General features: G+C 43.6%; 1 protein-coding gene across 1 annotated transcript in view; it reads left to right on the top strand.

Annotated features, from left to right (window-relative positions):
* cped1 (cadherin-like and PC-esterase domain containing 1) overlaps positions 1 to 22,582 on the top strand; it is a gene marked incomplete at its 5' end in the record, with an annotated part of 34,743 nt that extends 12,161 nt beyond the window's left edge. The window contains 18 exons of the mRNA XM_083999331.1: positions 492 to 660; positions 1,644 to 1,738; positions 1,835 to 1,974; positions 2,563 to 2,695; positions 2,831 to 2,961; positions 3,157 to 3,229; positions 4,255 to 4,557; positions 6,052 to 6,200; positions 6,294 to 6,370; positions 7,617 to 7,803; positions 8,561 to 8,732; positions 15,859 to 15,958; positions 17,771 to 17,907; positions 18,904 to 19,124; positions 19,835 to 19,936; positions 20,029 to 20,116; positions 21,051 to 21,197; positions 22,292 to 22,582. Of these exons, the coding sequence (XP_083855457.1) occupies positions 492 to 660; positions 1,644 to 1,738; positions 1,835 to 1,974; positions 2,563 to 2,695; positions 2,831 to 2,961; positions 3,157 to 3,229; positions 4,255 to 4,557; positions 6,052 to 6,200; positions 6,294 to 6,370; positions 7,617 to 7,803; positions 8,561 to 8,732; positions 15,859 to 15,958; positions 17,771 to 17,907; positions 18,904 to 19,124; positions 19,835 to 19,936; positions 20,029 to 20,116; positions 21,051 to 21,197; positions 22,292 to 22,471 (2,604 nt within the window). The 3' untranslated portion in view covers positions 22,472 to 22,582. The remainder of the gene's footprint in view (positions 1 to 491; positions 661 to 1,643; positions 1,739 to 1,834; positions 1,975 to 2,562; positions 2,696 to 2,830; positions 2,962 to 3,156; positions 3,230 to 4,254; positions 4,558 to 6,051; positions 6,201 to 6,293; positions 6,371 to 7,616; positions 7,804 to 8,560; positions 8,733 to 15,858; positions 15,959 to 17,770; positions 17,908 to 18,903; positions 19,125 to 19,834; positions 19,937 to 20,028; positions 20,117 to 21,050; positions 21,198 to 22,291) is intronic.
* Positions 22,583 to 23,078: the final 496 nt, after the last annotated feature.

Raw genomic sequence — 23,078 nt, 5'->3', positions numbered from 1 at the left:
TCAGGGAACTTCAGACCTTGCCCTCTGGTGCCAGGTTTAGGTTCCCTCCTGTTAAGAGCAACAGATACAAGCACTCTTTTATCCCTGCAGCCATCTCCACTTCAAACTCTGGTCAGGGGAGGAGTCAACCAGCTCTTACCTGACAGAGCTCTTCTATGGCTTAGACCCAGGCTACATGCATTCAGTGTTTTTGCACCTTGTTTTTTATTTTTACATGCAGTGTTGTTGCACTTTATATTTATATAGATATTGATGTCTGTACTACTGACATGCATCTTTCTATTGTTGACTTGTGGTTGTGCATTGCGGATCACCATCCCTGTGTTGATGGAACTGTGCTTTGTGTAATTGGATGTGTATGTGTTTGTCTCAGGGGTTGTTTTGTCCCTTGCTTGTCTACTGCAAAACCAACTGCCCCCCCGGGGGACAAAATGAATAAAAGTTGAAGTTGATCTCTCTGTGTCTGTGTCTGTGTGCAGGTCCAGGTCCAGGTCCGCCCCCCCCTGGTCCGCCCCCCCCGTGGGGCCGTGGTTCTGACGGGTCGACTCCCGGTCTCGGACCCCGAGGTGCAGCTGTACCAGCAGGTGCTGCAGCAGACGGACTACCAGGTCCACCAGTCCAGATACGCCGAGACCAGCAGCCTGCTGCGAGCCCACCACGGTAAACATGTGGTGGTGGTGGTGGGGGGGGGGGGTTAGAGGGTAGAGGGGGGTTAGAGAGGGGGGCCTGGGGGGGTCGGGTCCTTGAAGCCACATCACAGTCTGTTTGTTCAGCCACTTCCTGTTTCTGCTCCGACCCATTTCCTGTTTCCTGTTTCCTGTTCCAGATAAAACCTGTTTCTAGTCTGGTGGAGAAGTTTAATTTTAGGTGGGTACGACAGGGGATGAAGTATCTTGGCATCAAACTCTCTGAGGATATGGACAAAATAGTGGCACTAAACTTTAACCCCCTACTTCAAAAGATAAAAACAAACCTTGATAAGTGGGAAAAATTAAAACTAACATTGTGGGGGAAAATTAATGTTATAAAAATGATAGTTGCCCCACAGTTCAGCTATGTGGCAATGATGTTACCAATTAGGATACCATCCACTACTTTTAGACAACTGGATGATGTAATAAAACATTTTCTGTGTGAAACCTGTGTTTTGGAAACAGTGGCACTAAAGGTTTAAGCACCATTAACGATCTATTCGAAGATGGGGTGTTTTTGTCATTTGATAAACTGTTGCAGAAATTTAAGTTGATAGGAAAAGATAACTTTTGGAAATGTTTGCAAATAAGGAGTTGCATCTCATCAAAACCATGTAATGTTACTGAAACTTCCACTTGGAAAACGAAAAGAGACAGACTATTGTATGGACTATTTTTGTTTCTTCTAACTCTAATTTAAAGTTTAAAGATCCAAAAATAGTAAATTTTTATATGAGACGGACTATTTTACGGACTATTTTTGTCTCTTTAAACTTTAAAGTTTGAGGAAACAAAAATAATCAGTTTTTATATGAGACAGATGTTTGGGTTTGTCTCAGGTGAACCAGCTGGTCTCACCTGTCTGGTCTGAACCGGTCCGGTGGTTCGAGTCCCCACCAGGTGAAACGTCTGTTTCTAACTGTCCGTCTGTGTGCGTCTCCGTGGCAACAGGAGTGAGTGGGTGGAGCCTGTTGCTGTGTCTGAGCGGCGCCGAGCTGAGCTGCATCCGGAGAGTCTCCTTCTCCCGACTGCTTCCTCATCAGATGGTGAGACTCTTCACCTGTTCACCTGTTCAAAGCTCATCCAATCACAGCAGAGCTCCCTGTGTGACCTCACTGTGGCCTTTGGCTCCGCCCCCTCAGGTCAACCTCATCCCGGCGCTGATGGCGGCGTTCTCCGACGCGGGGGGAGGAGTCTGTCGCTTGTCTCTGTCTCCAGATTTACCCAGAAGGCCGTTCTCCTGCGGCTCGGCCAATCAGAGGCCGCCGCTGTCATTGGACAGGTAAGTGTCAGCCTAGAATGTTTTGGAGAAATTTTAAAAGTTTCTTCTCAATTTTTCTGTTCTACTTTTTACAATTTTTTGAAAGACATTTTACCCCTTTTTGTATTATTGTTTGCCAATATTTTTCTATAATATTTGAAAAATGTTACCACTTTTTCTAGAATTCTTGAGTAATTTTACCAGTTTCTTCACAATAAAAAACAAACAAACTACTTTGTACTACTTACTATATACTATTTTTACTTTTACCACTTTTTGTTTTTTAATTGTTTGACTTTCTATTTTATTTTACCACTTTTCCTAGAATTTCTTTGATAAATTTTACCAATTTCTTCTAAAATTTTAAAGCTTTTTTTTTATTTTTAGAAATGTTACCACTTTTTCAGAGAAATTTTACCAGATTTTTCAAAAAAAAAAAAAAAAAAAAATTGCTAAATTTTACCACTTTTTTTCTAAAGGATTTAAAACTTTTTTTACCACTTTTTTTTCTAGAAATGTTTCAACTTTTTTGGAGAAATTGTACCACTTTTCTTCCAGAAATGTCTCTATAATCTTTCAAAAATGTACGTGTTCCTCCTTTCTGACCAGAGCCCCGCCCTCTGGCCTGGTTGCCATGGTGAACGTTTACGTCCTGGTGACCTCGGTCCGACCGCTGACATCGTTCCTGCATGACATCAGCGTGGTGACGACCAATCAGGAGGCGAGGGGACGGTCCACGAAGGTCAGTCACCTGTCTGAAACCAGACCCCTTCAAAATAAAAGCACTGGAGGAGGATTTTCAGATTAAAGTGAGGAGTGACTGTTTACCTGTACAAGTGTGGTTGAACTGTCCCTTTAATTGACTCCGCCCCCTCAGCTCGGGGACTTCCTGCTGCAGCAGCTGGGACCGACAGACTCCCAGCATGCCTTGGGGCAGGTGAAGAAGGTGATTGGTGAAGTCCTGCAGGCAGCGGCATCGGCCAATCAGACGACAGGAACGGTCGACAGGTGAAACGATCGACCAATCATCTGATCACTGACTGGCAGCTGATTGGTTGTTGGTAGAGTACTGACTGGCAGCTGATTGGTTGTTGGTAGAGTAGCCTACTGGCAGCTGATTGGCTGTTGGTAGAGTACTGGCAGCTGATTGGTTGTTGGTAGAGTACTGGCAGCTGATTGGTCGGTGTGTGTTGTGTGTTTCAGGTGTGTGTTGTGTTACCAGCTGCTCACCTTCACTCTGATGTTCAGCAGCTCCACCACACCTGTCGTCCTCCAGGTAAGACACGTCCAAGTCCCCGAGGACACCTGTCTGTCTCACCTGTCTGTCTCTGGCTGTATTTTGCCAAAATGCAGTATGCAGTATGCAAACAAACGCAAAATCTGCAGTATGTGAAAAATTCCCGGATGTCGTACTGATTCGGAAAATATCTCCAGTATCTGACCAGTCTACATCACGTACTGTATCCCACAATGCAATGCTCCCCTGACGTCCTAACCGTAATCAAAGACGATAGTGTAGCCGTGTACCGTAACTATAGTTTAATAAAATAAAACTTACTGCAGACTGATGTGTTGATTGTAAAACATGTATTTCTTGATGTAAATGTGGTGGTTTGTGTCCGTAGGCTCCAGAGCCCCGAGGCAGCGCTGCTCTTCTGTCCAACACACACAGGAAGCTTCACTTTACATTCACACTAACTAATGCTACTGATACAGCTGTTAGATTTCATCACTGAGACCAACATTTATCTCCTAGAAATAACTTAACCAGCCGGTGGTAAACCTCTAAAAACCTGCGGGTAAGTTAATTAGTGATGGTTTTCTCCCCCGGGATGAGGACGGAGGTTGGCCGGCCGAGCAGCTCTGCAGACCGGCTGCTGCCTCTGTGATGTCCCGGTCGCTGCAGCTTCACTTCTCTGAAAAACATCGGAGCAAACTTCTAAACAGCCGTCGTTTGGATAAACTGGCCGTAGATTTGGGATCTAAACAGTTACTTTCTCACATGAAAACATATTAAAACTTCATAAAGTTACATAATAACAGCGCTAGAGCGGGAAATAAAACAGCTGTTAGCCTGTTTTACAGCTACTGCTACCGGTTGCTGTGAAATGCATTCTGGGAAACTTGTATACTGTTACTGCGGTGTGAACGGTGTCGGTCTGCTGAAGTAGCAGATTGAATCCTACATTCAGTATGCAGTATACAGTACATACTAACGCAGTATGTAGTATACAGTACGGTAGTATGCAGTTTCGAAAACAGCCTCTGTCTCTGTCTCTGTCTCTGTCTCTGTCCCTCCAGGTGGACACCGACCTGACGTTCTCCTCTCTGAGTGAAGACACGTTTGACGGACAGGTGACCAGAGACCTGATCCTGGAGGACACGCTGCACTTCCTGCTGAGGACGCTCCCTCACCTGTCCTCAGAGAGGACGGAGAGGACAGAGAGGACGGAGAGGACAGAGAGGACGGAGGGGACAGAGAGGACACCGGGCGGCGGCGGCAGCGGCTGCAGAGGGACAGACAGTCTGTGTCTCTCCGAGGACGACTTCCTTCTGCTGCTGAGGTTTCAGCGCCAGGTGATGACGTCATCATCCTTCCAGCTGGTGAGACATGTCTTGTCCGGTCGGACGTCCACACGGCTTCAACATTTTGTCAAATTGGCCCATCACCATAATCCCTATAGTAAAACTAAACTCTTTCCACTTAAAATAAGACTCATCACCTAAAAATGAACTTGTTTTTAGATCATTTTCACTTGTTTCAAACTAATTTTCACTTGAAATAAGTAGAAAAATCTGCCAGTGAAAGTAAGTTTTTTGTGTTTGTAATAAGAAAGAAAAACTTGCTCCACTATCAGATTTTTCTACTTATTTCAAGTGAAAATCTGCTTGAAAGAAGTAAAAAGTGTCTAAAAACAAGCTGCTTTTTATGTGATGAGTCTAATTTAAAAGGGTTAGTTCAATTTTGTCAAACCGGCCCATCACCATAACCCCTATAGTCATAGCAGTAGGTTTGTTACCTTTAATTGTCGGTGCAAGCTGTTTTTAGAACGGCGGAGCAGAGCCGTGAGCTGCTCAGAGCTACGCTACGGAGGCTCATTATGGGATTTCTTGGTTTCCCTCCATCAAATTCATCAAATACACAATCCAACAACTCCACAACGCTCTGGTGGACAAGTTGTGAGCTGCACATTCACCACGCTATGAGATAATAACACAACGTTACCACACAGAGTTGTTTTAGAGGGAAATTCATGTAAAACCTCTGATGCGCGTTGCCTTCAGGGACAGTTTTTCATCAACAGTCTCTGTATTTCCCTCTAAAACATGAGTGCAATTTTTTAAATTAATGTTGCACTGTATTTAACTTTTAACTTATATCTAGGTTGCTTCTTTGTTGTGTATATTGTCTAGACATTGCAGGATATATTTTGTCATATATTTTCCTCCTTGTATCCTATTTATTTCTATTTTCTCTGGAGCGGCCTGGCAGAATAATTTCCTTCGGGATGAATACAGTTTTATCTAATCTAATCTAATCTAATCTAAAACAACTCTGTGTGGTAACGTTGTGTTATTATCTCATAGCGTGGTGAATCCACTTGAGTATCCTGTAGTTGTAGTTCCAGTCTGTGACCAGCAGACGGAGCTGTTCTGCTGTTTTCTCAGTATTCAGCCTTTAACGTGCTGTGATCGTCTGTTTCCTCAGTAACAGTCTGGTTGTGTCTGGTTCACTGTGTCTCCTGAGCTCTGAGCACAAAGTTACACATCTGTGTGTGTGTGTGTGTGTTCAGGTTTGACTTGTTGTGTGTAATAGACGACAGTGTGTTGGAGCTGTGTTCACATTCTGCTGCAAGTGTTCACAGTTTTACAACACGTGTGTATCACAGTGTGAAATTAAATGAGAACAACGTGTTGTCTGTTGAAGGTTTTGCAGAAAAGAGCAGAATGAGTTTAGTGAACTGTGTCAGTTTCAGCTGAGAACCAGCAGGTGGAGCTGCTGCACCGAGCTGCAACAACACACACACACACACACACACACACACACACACTGACACAGACACACAAAGTAAGATGCTGTTTATTGTTTCTGTGCAGCTCTACCCCTCTTCATCCTCTTCCTCCTCCTCCTCTTCGTCTTCTTCCTCCTCCTCCTCCTCCTCCTCCTCCTCCTCTCCTCTGAGTGTGTCCGACCTCCTCGTCTCCATCGTCCGTCACTACGAGCTCCAGAGGAACCTGAGCTCCAGGTGAGGAAACATCCCATAATTCATTGCTGCGGCGACTCAGCAGATGTAAAAACAGGAAGTAAAAACCTTAAACTCACTTCCTGTCTGTGACAGAGGCGACGACGCTGGAGCTTCTTCGACCAATCAGCAGCCGGCTGTTTCCTTGTCGCCGGGCGGAGCCACAGCTGCAGGTGAGACGCTGCTGTCGACACCGTCTCCATGACGACAAAAACACAAAAAAAGACACAAAAAATGTTACTTTTCATGTATACTTTCATTGTGTAAAGTTTCATTGTTGTAGGAGTAAAGGAAAAAATTAAGCTTATTCGGGTGTATTTTGGGCATATTTGATAAGTGTGTGGCTCATTTGCATATTCAAATTCATTTTCAAAGAAACTTGTAATACAAAAAATGCTACATTTCATAGATACTTTCATTGTGTAAAGTTTCATTGTGATAGGAGTAAAGGAAAAAAATAGTCCCATTGAGGTGTATTGTTTTCTGGCCTTATTGGCACCATAGACTTTATACAGTAAATCAATGTTGGATTGATGAGAATTAAACATATTTCCCCAACTAGGATTCATTAGGACTTTTAGTATGTTGTTCTGGACACCTCATAGAAATGATTTATGGTGAAAAACATTCTGTTACAATTAGTCTGTCGGAAAACGCTATTTTGCCTGGACTATAAAGTCTACGGTGCCAATACAATACACCTCAATGGGGCTGTTTTCCTTTACTCCTATCACAATGAAACTTTACACCATGAAAGTATACATGAAAAGTAACATTTTTTGTATTACAAGTTTGTTTTTTTTATTAATTTGAATATGCAAATGAGCAATACACTAATTGAATATGCCCAAAATAAACCCGAATAGGCTTTTTTTTTTTTTTCCTTTACTCCTACCACAATGAAACTTTACACAATGAAAGTATCCATGAAAAGTAACATTTTCTGTATTCAAGTTTCTTGGAAAATTTATTTTAAATATGCAAATGAGCTCAACACTAATTGACTTATGGTCCAAAATAGCCCCATTGGGGTGTATTGTTTTCTGGCCTTATTGGCACCATAGACTTTATACAGTAAATCAATGTTGGATTGATGAGAATTAAACATATTTCCCCAACTAGGATTTCTTAGGACTTTTAGTATGTTGTTCTGGACACCTCATAGAAATGATTTATGGTGAAAAACATTCTGTTACAATTAGTCTGTCGGACTAAACGCTATTTTGCCTGGACTACAACAACATAGTTCGTTTCATCAATGTGTTTAGTTTTGTTCAGTTTCACCTTCAGATGTTTCATTGTTACTGTAAAATAATTAGATTCTGTTTGAACAGTGAAGTTCTGACGGCTCTAGTGTGCAGCCCTGTGATTGGTCGGTTGATGTGTGTGTGTGTGTTTGTGTGTGTGTGTGTGTGTCAGGTGGGTGTGTGGAGCCGCGGCTCCGGCAGATCTACACCTCGCCGCCCCTCCCCCTCTCGCCGCCCTTCAGCCCGGCGGTGAAGGAGTACCACGCCGAGGTGACCTTCGACACCGCCACCGTCCGCATCCGGCCAGAACCGGTCAGCGCCGCCTGCCGAGTCCATCTGGACCAGCACCACGGACCCAGGTCAGACCAGGACCAGGTCCCAGACCAGGACCTGAGACCAGGACCCAGACCAGTGGTTCCCAAACTGTTTTACAACAAGGACCCTAAATTGACCCAAATTAGACCACGGACCCATTGAAGCAAACACCAGAAATACACAAATATTTGTTCTGAGACTGAAGGACGTTACTTTTTTAAAATTAGGGCCACTGGGGTGAATTTGTGGAAATATTGTAGAGAACTTTCTGGAAAAAACTGGTACAATTTCTCCCAAAAAAGATTTTTTTTATTTTTTTAGAAAAAAGTGTCGGAAATTCTGGGAAAAAAAAAATTTGAGTAAAAGTGGTAAAATTTCCCCCCAAAATAAAATAATAATAATAATAATAATAATAATAATAATAATAATAATAATAATAATAATAATAATAATAATAATAATTTTGTGGTAAAAATTTCTCAAAACAAAAAAAAGTTTACAAATTCTAGAAAAAAGTGGTAAAAAGGTTCTGACTTTTATCTCAGAATTGAGTGAAAAATTTAAAAAAAAGTCAGAACTCACTGTTTTTCCACAGCGACTCGAATCCTGTTCCGTAAAATCCTCAAAAATTCTCCCCCCCCCCCCCAAAAAAGTGGTAAAAAATTCTCAGAAAAAAAAAGTGGTAAAAAATTCTCAAAAAAAAGAAGTTTACAAATTCCAGAAGAAAGTGGTAAAATGTGAAGACCACCAGACCGGCTCCTGATTGGCTCCTGACTGGCGGCGTTCTGTGACCTCATGCAGGATGGCGAACTACCCGGTCGGCCTCGGCAACAGCCGGATCAGCATCCTGGTGACGGACGACGACGCCGGGCCGCAGCCCGTCGTCATGACGATCTACACCGTCCACGTGACCCGCGAGAGCCGGCCGAGTCTGCCCATGTTCGGAGACCACGTGACCTGCAGCTTCGTACAGGTGAGACACACACACACACACACACACACACACACACACACACACACACACACACACACACACACACACACACACACACACTCCTCCCCCTGTCAGGACCAATAGAGGTGAAGTCCAGTTCCTCGGTCTCAGATTTAAATTTATTGACACATTAGGTGCCTTTGTTTTCCAGTTGCTAAAGACAGAGCTAATTTACATACAAATAAATAGAACTAATAAATATATAACTCATCAAATACACAATCCAACAACTCCACAACGCTCTGGTGGACAAGTTGTGAGCTGCACATTCACCACACTATGAGATAATAACACAACGTTACCACACAGAGTTGTTTTAGAGGTAAATACAGAGACTGTTGATGAAAAACTGTCCCTGAAGGCAACGTGCATCAGAGGTTTTGCATGAATTTCCCTCTAAAACAACTCTGTGTGGTAACGTTGTGTTATTATCTCATAGCGTGGTGAATGTGCAGCTCACAACTTGTCCACCAGAGCGTTGTGGAGTTGTTGGATTGTGTATTTGATGAGTTTGATGAGGGAAACCAAGAAATCCCATAATGAGCCTCCGTAGCGTAGCTCTGAGCAGCTCACGGCTCTGCTCCACCGTTCTAAAAACAGCTTGCACCGACAATTAAAGGTAACGAACCTACTGCTATGACTATAGGGATTATGGCATTGGGCCAATTTGACTAAATGTTGAACTGGTCTCTGGCCTCGGTCCGGCCGGTGGTTCTGGCTCGATGAGGGAATGTGATCTGATGAGTCCTGATCCGGATTAGGGAGCTGGAGTCGGATCGGATCAGGACTGAGTCCGGCTGAGTCTTTGATCTCAGAGGACTCGCTGGTTCTGGTCTGAATGGGACCGGGGTCAGAGCGTCCTGCTGCCCTGGTGCATTGTGGGAAGAGGCCTGCACTGCAAAAACTCAAAATCTTTCCAAGAATATTTGTCTTGTTTCTTGTCAAAATGTCTCATTTCCAGTCAAAACTAATCTCTTTTTCCACTCAAAACCTAAAAATGAACTTGTTTTTAGATCATTTTCACTTGTTTCAAACTAATTCTCACTTGAAATAAGTAGAAAAATCTGCCAGTGAAAGCAGGTTTTTTGTGTTTGTAATAAGAAAGAAAAACTTGCTCCACTATCAGATTTTTCTACTTATTTCAAGTGAAAATCAGCTTGAAAGAAGTAAAAAGTGTCTAAAAACAAGCTGCTTTTAATGTGATGAGTCTGATTTTAAGTAGAATGAGATTTGTTTTGACTAGAAATGAGACAAATATTCTTGGTAAGATATTTGAGTTTTTGCAGTGTGTGTGTGTTGACTCCATACGTGGAGAGATGGACAGAGTACTCGACCCCAGTACTTGAGTAAGAGTACAAATACTACTGGTCAAAATTTACTCCGTTACAAGTAAAAGTAGCTCAGTCGACATGTTACTCCAGTAAGAGTAAAAAAGTACTTGCTTTTTTTTTGTACTCTAAGTCAAAGTCAGAGTCAGAGTAAATGTCTTATTCTCCACATCAATGAATGACTCTAATTGTTTCTAAATGAATGTAAGGAGCTTTTAACTCTTGTTAGTGAGAATGAACTCTAATTTAATTTAACCACCCCCATCTTTCAAACATCTGCTGTAAGAGTAGGGATGTCACGATTACAGAATTTCTAGGTCCGATTATTGTCAGAGAAATAATCACAGTATTACGATTATCACGATTATTATACATCAATAAATGTCAAAACACTATGAATGTGTGAAATCAAATATAGTGAAAATATAACAACATTACTAATCTCTTAGGATCAGTTATTAATCCTCCAGGGGAAGTGTTTGAAATATTTAAGTCATTACTGTAATTGTCCTCTATACAAAATGTTTAAGTTTATTTTAATCATTTTTTTACAATACAAATGACATGCAAACATTTAAATTCCTACCAATTCAGCATTTCTTTAGACAAATGGACCAGTATCTGTGCATTTACCTTTACTTTGGCGTTTAACACCGCGATTAAAGCAGATATCAGTGGAATGTTTTTGTTAATATAAGTCCTAAATAGTCCTATTTTCCGTCAGCAATCACTTACATGAAGTATTTCAGCCTAAACACGAGTCTCTCCGTCACTCTGCTCTGCTGTAACCCGAGGAGAAAATTTTCCTTGTGGGATACAAGTGTTATCCAATGAGGAGAGAGAACGGCATGAAGGGCTGTGTGTGCAGCCAAGGGATGCGCGTGAATGTGGTGACATAGCACGAGGACCAATTGATGCCTGACAAGGGCGGGGGCTGCTAACTCATGGTGCGTTCAAAGAAACTCGTACTTTGTGTTTTTCCTTCCTGTGAAGTCATACCAGTTCGATCTGGTACGAGTTCACGGGTCGGAAGTTACGAGTGGCCGTTATAGGGAACTTTCACAGACAACAGGATGGTAAAAACACGAGCTACGGGTTACCTGGAACGCTACCAAGTCGTAGTTGTGACTTGAAGCTGTAACTTACGGTTTCAAAAGCCTGCCTTGAACGCAGCATTAGCCGAAACGGCTGTGAAGCTGATATCTGCTTTAATTGTGAAAACAAGTAATTGTGACATCCCTATGTAAGAGTAATAAGTAGCAAAGAAATCTAATACTCAAGTAGAGTACAAATCCTCTGGATATGTACAGTAAGATAAGTACAGTACTCAAAGTAACTTTACTCCATTACTGTCGACCTCTGCCTACGTGGCGGCGCCTCAGACGCTGGGCGGGGATGAAAGGCGGTTGCCGGCGGCGACGGCGGCGGCCTGTTTGAGGTCTCGGACCGGGTCTCGGACCAGCGCCGCGTGTTTGAGCTTTACACTGAGCTCAGGTACGAACAAGAAAATCCCTGTTAAGTTTTCTCATCGCACTTTGTCGCCAGGAGCGACGGCGCGGTGAGGAATGTGACGGCGCCCAGAGAAACCTGCAGCTCAGAGGGCGTGTGTGTGTGTGTGTGTGTGTGTGTGTGTGTGTGTGTGTGTGTGTGTGTGTGTGTGTGTGTGTGTGTGTGTGTGTGTGTGTGTGTGTGTGTGTGTGTGTGTGTGTCATCTGGGCTGAGTTCAGACACACCAACATCACACACACACACTTTGACCAAAAAGGTATCGGCTGAAGCAGCAGCTTATTTTGCCTTTTTACTGTAAATGAACCTTTTTTCCGTTCACTCATTCACTCAAAAAACCTGCATATTCTCCATACAGCAGTTTATGAGCACACTGGTATTTATTTATAATTCAGTTTTATATTTATTTTATTATTTTCGGCGGCGTTATTCTCATGACTCGCCACGAAACCGAAAGTAAAGAAACGCTGGTCGGCTCGCCCAGCATTTCCACCACCACTAATAATAACAAAATAACCATAGAGACAAAACCATAGATTTATCTAAAATGGACCATTAACAAGTGGTAACGTAGATTCATCCACATTAATATCAGACTTTGTTATAACCAAATAGAAACTCCTCGTTGTCCCTTTAAGTGTGTTGCACAGTTGATTTCTAATTCTAGATTTTTCCATTGATTGACTCCTTTAATTGATCAATACATCTTTGTTTCACACTTGTTCGTACCTTTGCTTTTGTAAAGACATACAGTCAGTCACTCTTAGTTCATATCTACTGGTTCCAGTCCAGATTATTATTGACTTTAAACATCATTTGAGCAGTTTTATCGTCCACGATATCATTAAGTTTTAAGGTTTGTAGGTTTATGAAAAGTTTGTTGAATGAATGAATGAATTTTATTTTCAAACATGTATAAAAAAAAAATGTATGTAACTATTGTACATACAAAAGAAAGAAAAAGAGAAAGAAAATAAAAAATACAATAAAATAAAGAGCTAAGACATAACAAAACACCGCATATTGTTCGAAAAAGGAGTGGGAAGAAGTACAATACTTTTTTTTAATTTCCCACCTCTTTTTAACTATTCTTCAGTTTGTAACTACACAGATATCATAACTACATAATACACCTATATGAATATATACCATATATACACTTCATAAATATCTAGGCTATATAAATATATAATTACAAAAATAAATATATACTACACACATATCCTCGTAAATATAAATATAAATATATATAAACTATCCCCATAAATAAATATATTATACTAAGTTAGTTACAATATAACAATCAACCCTATTCTATTCTGGCTGAGACCAGAGGAACTGGACTCGCTGCTTCATCGCTATTGGTCCTGACAGGGGGCGGAGTCACACACACACACACACACACTCACACACACTCAGGTACGTGTGTGTGAGTGTGTGTGTGTGTCGGCGGTGTCTCTGAACTCGTCTCTCATGAGGATCTGAGCTGGTTCAGTTTATTTGACCTTTGACCTCTGACCACGAGACGACAGAGGAGGAGGAGGAGGGGGGGGGGGGAGGGGGGGGGGCATCCCATAGTAGTTCAGCTGCTTCGCTGCCGACCAGTTGTTTTTACTTGGTGCAGTTTGAATCTGTGACTCGTTCTTTCTTTCTATTCTCTGTTCTTCTATTTAACTGATTATTAAGTTGTTTTAGTTTTTCCATCTCACACGACAAACTAAAGGGTCAGTGACAAATAAAAGAAAGAAGTTTTACAGTAAATAAATGAAAATTAATAAGTTAAAAAAAAAAGTGTTTCAAAACCATCAGATTTGTTGAAATGTACATTTTGGTTCATGTTGATTTCATGTCGTTGGAAATGACATTTTTAAGACTGAAACCCCTGAAAATGTCAAAGGGTGAAACCACAAAAGAATAATAAATATGGAATATTTTATCCACCTACAGTGGGTTTATAAGTGTACTTATAAAAATATACTTTTTTCTGGAAACATTACATTGAAATAGATTTTTTCTGTGTTTCTATAATTAGATTTTAACGCATTTTAGCGACACTGGGCAGTAAAAACAAAAAGCTTTTCTCCAAAATAATATGTGACAAATATTGTAAAATAGTGTTGCATTGCAAAAGTGAATTTCATTTATTCCACATTTCAGTCCAGATTTATTTTATGTTGCCTATATAGTCAGAATGTTATGAAGAAATAGTAGTTATACCAGCTGACAGTGGGTTAAAACACATTCAGCTCAGAGGTCAGAGGTCAGTTTGTCTTCTGGCCGTTGAGTTTTATTTTGATGAATGGGAATAAAAAACAAAAACTGATCGGTTTATTGGATTTTCATTTTGAAAAACAAAAAATGATACAAAGCTTTTTTATTTCTGAGCATCAAAGAACAATGAGCTACATTTAATGTTAATTTTCATGTTCTAGTTCATATAAACAAAAATAAAATCACTAGAAAACAAAGGGTTTTTGTTTCATATTCTGACCCTGGAAGTCGTTGTTTACAAGGTGAGACTGTAGAGAGACTTGTTTTATTTTATTTTTCGTTATGTGAACTAGAACATGAAAATCAAACAGTTTTTAAAATGTAGTTAATTGTTCTTTGACCCTTATGCTGCGTTGCCATGGAGACGGCGGACCGAATGTCATTCTAGTGCAAACGACGACAATGACGGTAAAACTTGGGTAAGGGCCGCCAAACGGTGACGCCGCCCACAGTTCGAATACTTTAACTTTTGCCGTGACATACGAGTACGAGCATGTTGGCGTTGCCATAGCAACATGGTGACGCGTCTTGCCATTGTGCCATCGGACCGTTTGTTTGTTTTTACTGTTCCGTCCAGCGGTGTTTGATGTTTACTGTCTGCCGGACTCCATGTCAGCATTGAAACAACAACGCTTTGTGTTTCAATTTTATTTTCTGTATTTCAAAATGAAAATAGAATAAACCAATGATTTTTGTTTTTTAATTCCCATTCGTCAAAAGAAAATCCAACAACTAAACGATGCACTGACCAAACGATATACGGACCAAACGATGCACTGACCAAACGATACACGGACCAAACGATGCACTGACCAAACGATGCACTGACCAAACGATATACGGACCAAACGATGCACTGACCAAATGATACACTGACCAAACGATTCACTGACCAAACGATTCACTGACCAAACGATTCACTGACCAAACGATGCACTGACCAAACGATATACGGACCAAACGATGCACTGACCAAACGATGCACTGACCAAACGATATACGGACCAAACGATGCACTGACCAAACGATGCACTGACCAAACGATTCACTGACCAAACGATATACGGACCAAACGATGCACTGACCAAACGATACACGGACCAAACGATGCACTGACCAAACGATATACGGACCAAACGATGCACTGACCAAACGATATACGGACCAAACGATGCACTGACCAAACGATGCACTGACCAAACGATGCACTGACCAAACGATACACGGACCAAACGATGCACTGACCAAACGATATACGGACCAAACGATGCACTGACCAAACGATGCACTGACCAAACGATGCACTGACCAAACGATGCACTGACCAAATGATACACTGACCAAACGATATACGGACCAAACGATGCACTGACCAAACGATACACGGACCAAACGATGCACTGACCAAACGATATACGGACCAAACGATGCACTGACCAAACGATATACGGACCAAACGATGCACTGACCAAACGATGCACTGACCAAACGATGCACTGACCAAATGATACACTGACCAAACGATTCACTGACCAAACGATGCACTGACCAAACGATGCACTGACCAAACGGTGATTCCCGCCCGGACCGTTTTCCACATTAACACTACCTAATGGCACTTGACTGTGGGATTTTTACTAGTATTCAAATCATCGATTCACTGACCAAACGATGCACTGACCAAACGATTCACTGACCAAACGATTCACTGACCAAACGATGCACTGACCAAACGATGCACTGACCAAACGATGCACTGACCAAATGGTACACTGACCAAACGATCCACTGACTAAACGGTACACGGACAAAACGATACGATCCACTGACCAAATGGTACACCTAAGAAGGTTGGAACAAAAAACAAAGACGACTCCTGTTCACACCGACAGTCAGCACAAACTGCTGTGTGTGTGTGTGTGTGTGTGTGTGTGTGTGTGTGTGTGTGTGTGTGTGTGTGTGTGTGTGTGTGTGTGTGTGTGTGTGTGTTCTGGTTCTAGGACTGTGGACTGCTGGTCCGGCCCCGTCAGGACTGTGGTCTCCAGCCGTTCACCAGGACTCAGAGTCCACAACAGACCTGCAGCTCCGGACACGTCCCAGGTGTCTGTCCTCTCACCTGTCTCACCTGTCTCACCTGTCTGTCAATTCAGTTCAAACAGCTTTATTGGTATGAAGTTAAGATGTTAAAGAGTCCCTCAGGTTGTGGCAAGCAGTTCCATATTTAGCTGCCAGAGGAGCTGCTGTCCCTTCTCCCAGCAGGACGGACATCTTCTCCTCTGGTGTTAGTAGGTGGAATCTTTTGATTCTCTTAGTTATTTCTTTAAAGTGAGCGTCTCTTATTAACGAGTATTTCTCACAGTGGAGCAGGAAGTGCATCTCTGTCTCTATCTCTCCTGTGGAGCAGTGAGCACATAGCCGCTGCTCTCTGGGCAGCCATGTCTGTCGGTGTCGTCCTTTCTCTACAGCCAGCTGCTGGTCACTCAGCCTGTACTTGGTCAGGATCAGTCTTTGTTTTATGTCTCTAATGGCGCATTTCCACTAGCACGGTTCGGCTCGGTACGGCACGGCTCGGCGCGCTATTGCGTGTTTCCACTAGCACGCAGTACCTGCAACCGGGTACATTTTTGGTATCACCTCAGCCCTGGTTCCAAGCGAGCCGAAGCGTTACTAAAACGTGACGTCAGCCGACTGCCTTCCACTGATTGGCCGATGAGTGTCGTCACTGGAAGCGACGACCGACAACAGAAATGTTCCTGCTGAAGCCTGAAGCCTGTTATTACCAGAGAATTTCTAATATTGAGACTGGCTCTGTTATTACGTGACTTTATTAAGTTTTAATATTTTTTCATGAGAGAAAGTAACTGTTTAGATCCCCATGTGCGGTTAGTTTATCCAAACGACGGCTGTTTAGAAGTTTGCCCCGATGTTTTTCGGAGAAGTGAAGCTCCAGGTCCGAGCAGCGACCGCGACATCACAGAGGCAGCAGCCCGGCTCCTGACGTGCTCCGCCGGCCAGCCTACCACCGTCACCCCGAGGAGAACAGACCGCTAATTAACTTCCCCGATGGCTTTTAGAGGTTTACCACCGGCTGGTTAAACTCTTAAATGTTGGTCTCATTGATGAAATCTAACAAGTGGCTGTAGCAGAAGTTTGTTTGTGGTTAGACAGAAGAGCAGCACTGCCTTGGGGTCTGTACGCACAGAAAACACCACATTTACATCAATAAATAAATGTTTTACAATGAACCAGGCCGATCTCAGAGCTGGCCAGACTCTCCGGTAAGGCATATTGAACGGTTAAATGCCGTTAACGGGACGAGAGCAGTCAAAACGGCGGTTTAAAGCTAGCTACAGCGAAGGTAGGTTCACTTCCTGTTTTCAAAGTAAAAGCACCAATTCTATCGTAATGGCTTTCCTTATGATAAAAGGCAACGGGTATTTTATTTTGTGAAAATAACCGGAAGTGCGTTGCTCACTACGGCTAGCTTTAGTAACGCCGACTTCGTTGAAACAAAATTGTAAACAGCTGGTATTTAGTCAGATTTTCAACACGTTGGGGATCTAAACGACTACTTTCTCGCCTGAAAATGTTTCAAATGTTGCTAAAGTTATATAATTACAGAGTTTAGAGCGTTGCTCGGCGACGTGTAAATGACGTCACGGCGGCACTAGTGATACTCAGTTGTAATGGAAACACAACCAAACCGAGCCGAGCCGTGCCGAGCCGTACCGTATCGAGCCGAGCCGTGCTAGTGGAAATGCGCCATAACAGAGTGGAGGTATTCGGCCAATTTATATTCTCTGTTTAGAGTTAAATAACAATTTAGTCTGCTTTGAGTTTTTCTTTTCTTTTCCCAGTATTCTAAATATAAATCTGTCTCTGTCCTCTCACCTGTCTCACCTGTCTCACCAGGGCGGTGGGTGGTCCCGTGTCTCAGCTGTTCTGACAACAGGACGTGTGATTGGCGGGAGGTTGCCTGGCAACCAGACGGCTGCTCCCACCGGCCGGTGCCCCGCCCCCTGCTGCAGGACTGTATGACCGACAGGAAGGTGAGCTCAGAGCTGAGAGGTCATCACCATCTTTTATCTATCCACAAGTTTCCCAACGTCATCTGTGGTCAAAGCCGGTTTGGTGGAATTGTACGTTTACGTTTCCATGGTTTTCAGTCGTTGTCATAGTTACGGTAAACGCATGGATCTATTAACGCTGGCTTTTAACACGGATGTCAATTTGTGTGATATCTATTGTTAAAAGCTGGTGTGGTGATTCATGCGTTTTACAGATTTTCATTGAGAAAAGAAGAAAAGAAATCCATGCATTTACCGCGACTACCGAAACCATGGAAACGTAAACATAAAATTCCACCGGAAGAGCAAAACCGGCAAAACAGGCTACGTTGTTGACGTTCGGAAAAAGGTGGATAGAGCAATAACTCTGTGGAATAATCTACCTCACTACCTCTGTTGTATTGAAAGGAAACAGGTATTTAAAAAGAAATTGAAATTTTATTTTTTATGAGCTGTATACGAGTAAGAGTGGTTCCACTTTGTTATCTAAGAAAAACTCTGTTTAAAGGGACAACGAGGAGTTTCTATTTGGTTATAAAAAAAGTCTCATATCTACGTTACCACTTTTTATTTGGACCTAACCACCTCACGTATCCCTCCGCCCAGGGTTAGCGCCCGCCGATCAGCAGTTGGTTAGGTCCAAATAAAAACTGTGTTTTTCCTGAACTTTGAGGGGCTGGAAAAAATTATATTATAGTGAACAATGGAACTGTGTGTTTTTTTTCAGGTAAAACCTCTTTTAGGCCGTGAAAATAGGCCGTTTCTTTGGGTCTGTTCACAACACTGTATGTTGTAAATCTCTGGGCAGGGCTATTATGGGCTGGCGTTGCTAACGGGAGGAGTGCAGAGAGTCTTCTACTGCAATTAAAGTACTTGGGGGCTATTTGGAGATCATACAACCACACTTTAAAAAAATGATACTATCCCTTTAATAAACAGTTCTAAACTGACCTGCGTGAGCCCCCCCCCCCCCTTCAGGTGCTGTTCATCGGGGACTCGACCAATCGGGGGATGATGTACTTCCTGATGGAGCGGGTCAACTCCAGCCTGGACGTCTGGGGCAAAGCTCACGACACGCAGGTGTACGGAGCCCTGAACGGGGGGCGGAGCCTCGTCAGCTACAGCTACTACCCCCAGTTCTGGTTGGACAGGGAGCAGAGGCCCACGTTCAGAGAGGCGCTGCTGCAGCTGCTGCACAGGTGAGAGGGGGGGGGGGGGGCACGTTCAGAGAGGCGCTGCTGCAGCTGCTGCTCAGGTGAGGGGGGGGGGGGGGGCACGTTCAGAGAGGCGCTGCTGCAGCTGCTGCTCAGGTGAGGGGAGGGGGGGGCACGTTCAGAGAGGCGCTGCTGCAGCTGCTGCACAGGTGAGGGGGGGGGGGGGGGGGGGGGGGGGGGGGAGGCACCTCTTCATCTACAGTCTGTTCACCACCTGTAGATAAAGAGATGGTGAGAAGGAGGAGAGAGTAAAGATCCTCTGTTGCTGTGTCTAAACCATCTCAGAGACACAGGTTGTTCACATTGTCGTCATGGTGATGTGACTAGTGTTGTTTTTTTAATTTAATCTAGTCTTTGTGCCAAACTGTCATTTTAGTTTTTATTAGTTTTAGTCAGGTTCATGCTCTTTTTTGTTTAGTCAAGTTTTAGTCGACTAAAACTCTGAGCATTTTAGTCCTATTTTAGTCAGAATAACCCAGGACTATTTTCGTGTAGTTTTAGTCGACGAAAACTGATTTTAGTCTAGTTTTAGTGTTTCTGACTTGTCAGAACAAAATGAGCAGCTGGATGAAGTTCAGCTTCCTCAGGCTTCCTCTCCTCAACCTGGACTCACTAAAGCTCCGGCTAGTTGAACTAACAACGTAGCATAGTTACTTTGCAGGTCAGAGGTTAACTTTGGGCCTGTGCTCCTAAAGGTCACGACCTCTGGTGAACTCTGAGCGGACGGTGCTGGTGGTGGGCGGAGTCCAGTGGCTCAACACGGAGCACCTGAGGACGGTGAGGGAGGTGCTGGACCGGTGAGTTCACTCATCATGATGAGGATGAGGATGATGCAGACGGTGGTTACTATGACAACATGACAACAGCCCCCCCCCTCCTCCCCCCACAGAGAGTCTCTGGGCGACGTCATGGTGGTGGTGAAGTCTCTGGGTCTGGGCTTCCACCTGCAGGTGGATGGGATCCGCTCCCTCAGTCTGGTACGTCTTATTTATCTTTAAAGTCCTCACTGGTCTTTCACCGTCCTGTATTAACTCTTTAGTATCTTTTAACTGGACCAGCTCACACTGCAGGTTCCTTCTCTTCACACTGAGTTTGAAAATTTCAGTTTTTCTTCCTGTTGCACCTGCGACCTGCAACCCTCTGCAGAACCACCTGAAACTCACCAGAAACTCTTTTCATTAGGACAGTTTAAATCTAATTTCACCTCCAACTGCTCCTGTTTTTAACGAGACTCCTCTGTTTGAAGGCTGAATTGATGTGGTATTTCTGATGTGTTCATTGTTCGTCTCAAATGTTTTGTGTTTTGTCTCAACGATGTTATAAGCATATACCACCACGGCTACTATTCTAAAGCCTTATCACAGCGTAGGCTATCACTCCGCCTCAGGCACGTATGACTGGTATGAATGGAAGTTGTTGTCATGTATCCATGACAACGGACTGTTGCAGTCCGTAGCAACAGACAGCTGATGTTTTTACGATGTTAAAAATGTAGTAAAGTAGTGTAATTGACATGTTTAAGGTGAACTTTGACCTCCAGAGGGTTAACAATGGTAGAGGGGACTGAGCAGTGACAGAGCTACTTGGAGCTAACGTCTGGACAGCTGGGAACAGATTTTTATTCTGCTTGAAGAAAACTACATGTCCTCTTTCATATTGTCATTATTGGTAACCGTTTTATAAAAGCAATATATCCCTCCAGGCCGTGGTCTCTGCTCATTCTACCACTCTAAGGGGGAACAACGCCCCTTAGAGTGGTAGAATGAGCAGAGACCACGGCCTGGAGTGATATATTGCTTAATTATATCTCTGAGTTTAAATAAGGGGGCGGAGCCTCAAGCTGTCACCTGTGAGGGGGCGGAGCCTCAAGCATCTCTGTGTGTGTGTGTGTGTGTGTGTGTCTGTTTCCAGAGTGAGATCCAGGATCTGGACAAAGAGAATGACGACATCATCGCCGCTGCAAAGCATCATGGGTATGAGGCGATCGACACGTTCAGCATCACGATGGGTCGCTACAAGGAGTTCCTGCAGGGACGCTGCGCCTGCCACTTCCACGAGGTAACCACGGTAACCACGGCCCACGAACCAATCACTGAAGAGCAGGAAGAAACCAATCAGTGGAGAGACCTGGGCTGTGTCCGAAATCCCCCCCTACTCACTATATAGTAACCAGGCCATTTTGTAGTGGTGTCCGAATGTTCAGTGATTATTAATGTTCATTATATAGTGACTGAATCTATCCCACAATTCACTGCCAAATGTAGTGAACATCCCATGGTCACTAACCAGAGCAAGATATCCCATCATGCATTGCGGTCACGGATCGCCGTTACCACAGCGGCCCAGAGCGACCGGTGTAGCTACCAAATAAATGAAGTAGTGACCGGTGTAGCTACCAAATAAATGCAGTAGTGACCGGTGTAGCTACCAAATAAATGCAGTAGTGACCGGTGTAGCTACCAAATAAATGCAGTAGTGACCGGTGTAGCTACCAAATAAATGCAGTAGTGACCGGTGTAGCTACCAAATAAATGCAGTAGTGACCGGTGTAGCTACCAAATAAATGCAGTAGTGCAGCAGCCTCAATAAATGTGTCCAGCTGTCAGAGTTGTCCGGTCGCGGCTTCCACAGACTCCCACAACAAACGTCAGAGCAAATTTCCTAACAAGCGTTATAAACTGACCACAGACTCTGGATAGCAAGGCTAATTTCTGTTAGCCCGTCTATGGTGTTTTACATTACGTTAGCATTAAGCTAGCGGACTTTATGCTTAGTTGTGAGTGGCTGTGTGTGTTTTGAACGTTGTTTCAAACTGTGTGGGTTTGATTGAACATCTTTGATGCTTAAGTATATTACCGCTTAATATATTGCTTTACTCCTCTTTTTATGTTGGCACACCCGTAGGTCTATGCTACACCGGCCGTTACCATGGTTGTATCCATGGTACCTACACCAGCCGTTAGGATCGCGGTCAGAACGTTTTAATTACGCGACGTAATACGTCATTAACTGTGCGGCGGAGTAGTGTTTTTTTATTTGACCAGTGAGTCACTATATTGAATTCACTATATAGTGAGTAGGGAGGAGGAAATGAGGGAGTGATTTCGGACACAACCCTGGTTTACAAACTCTTCTTCTGTGGTTGTTCACAGGTGGAGAAGCTCTGGTCCTCCAGGCCGTCGCCAGGCAACAGCACCGGCCAATCAGCTGGGCCGGAGGTGGAGCAGGGGGCGGGGCCTAAGGACGGCTGGACCTATCACGTGAGAGGACCAGTCAACCAGGTGTACTCTGAGATCCTGCTGAGCCGCATCTGCTCCAAAACCAGAACCTGAACCAGAACCAGAACCAGAACCAGAACTACAACCAGGACCAGGACCAGAACCAGGACCAGGACCAGAACCAGAACTACAACCAGGACCAGGACCAGAACCAGAACCAGAACCAGGACCTGACTGTGTGTGTGTGTGTGTCATCATCTTCATCATCCTCATCGGTAACACTTTACAATATGGGACACAAGATTAGAGTCGTTACTGAGGAACTAATTAGTAACTGAACTTGATAGGGCCACGGGGCTACTGCCGGGCGTAGATACCATCTCTGTCAACATGGGAATCAAACCCACAGTAGATGAACTGTGGCTCTGGCCTGAGAATCAGACGTTACCACGGCAACTTCAGGTGGTTGCCAATGACGATAGGGGCCCCCCAGGCTGAGGCAGACAGAATCGTCGAGGAAAAAGAGCGATTTTCTGCCTCTGCACTGGTCTCACATTTGGGCTTACTGTGACAAAGCGATAACTCCTATCAGAACAAAACACAGACCATCATCGCTGTAAGGACTTCCTGAACGATTTGGTGTGATTTTGGTGTTTCTACAGTAAATATTTTGCAGAAACGTGCGATTTTAAAACAGGGGTCCGTTCTGCTTCTCTCATCT

Source organism: Trachurus trachurus (assembly GCF_905171665.1).
Source record: "Trachurus trachurus genome assembly, chromosome: 23".
Taxonomy (NCBI): domain Eukaryota; kingdom Metazoa; phylum Chordata; class Actinopteri; order Carangiformes; family Carangidae; genus Trachurus; species Trachurus trachurus.
This window is presented reverse-complemented; position numbering and strand designations above follow the sequence as displayed.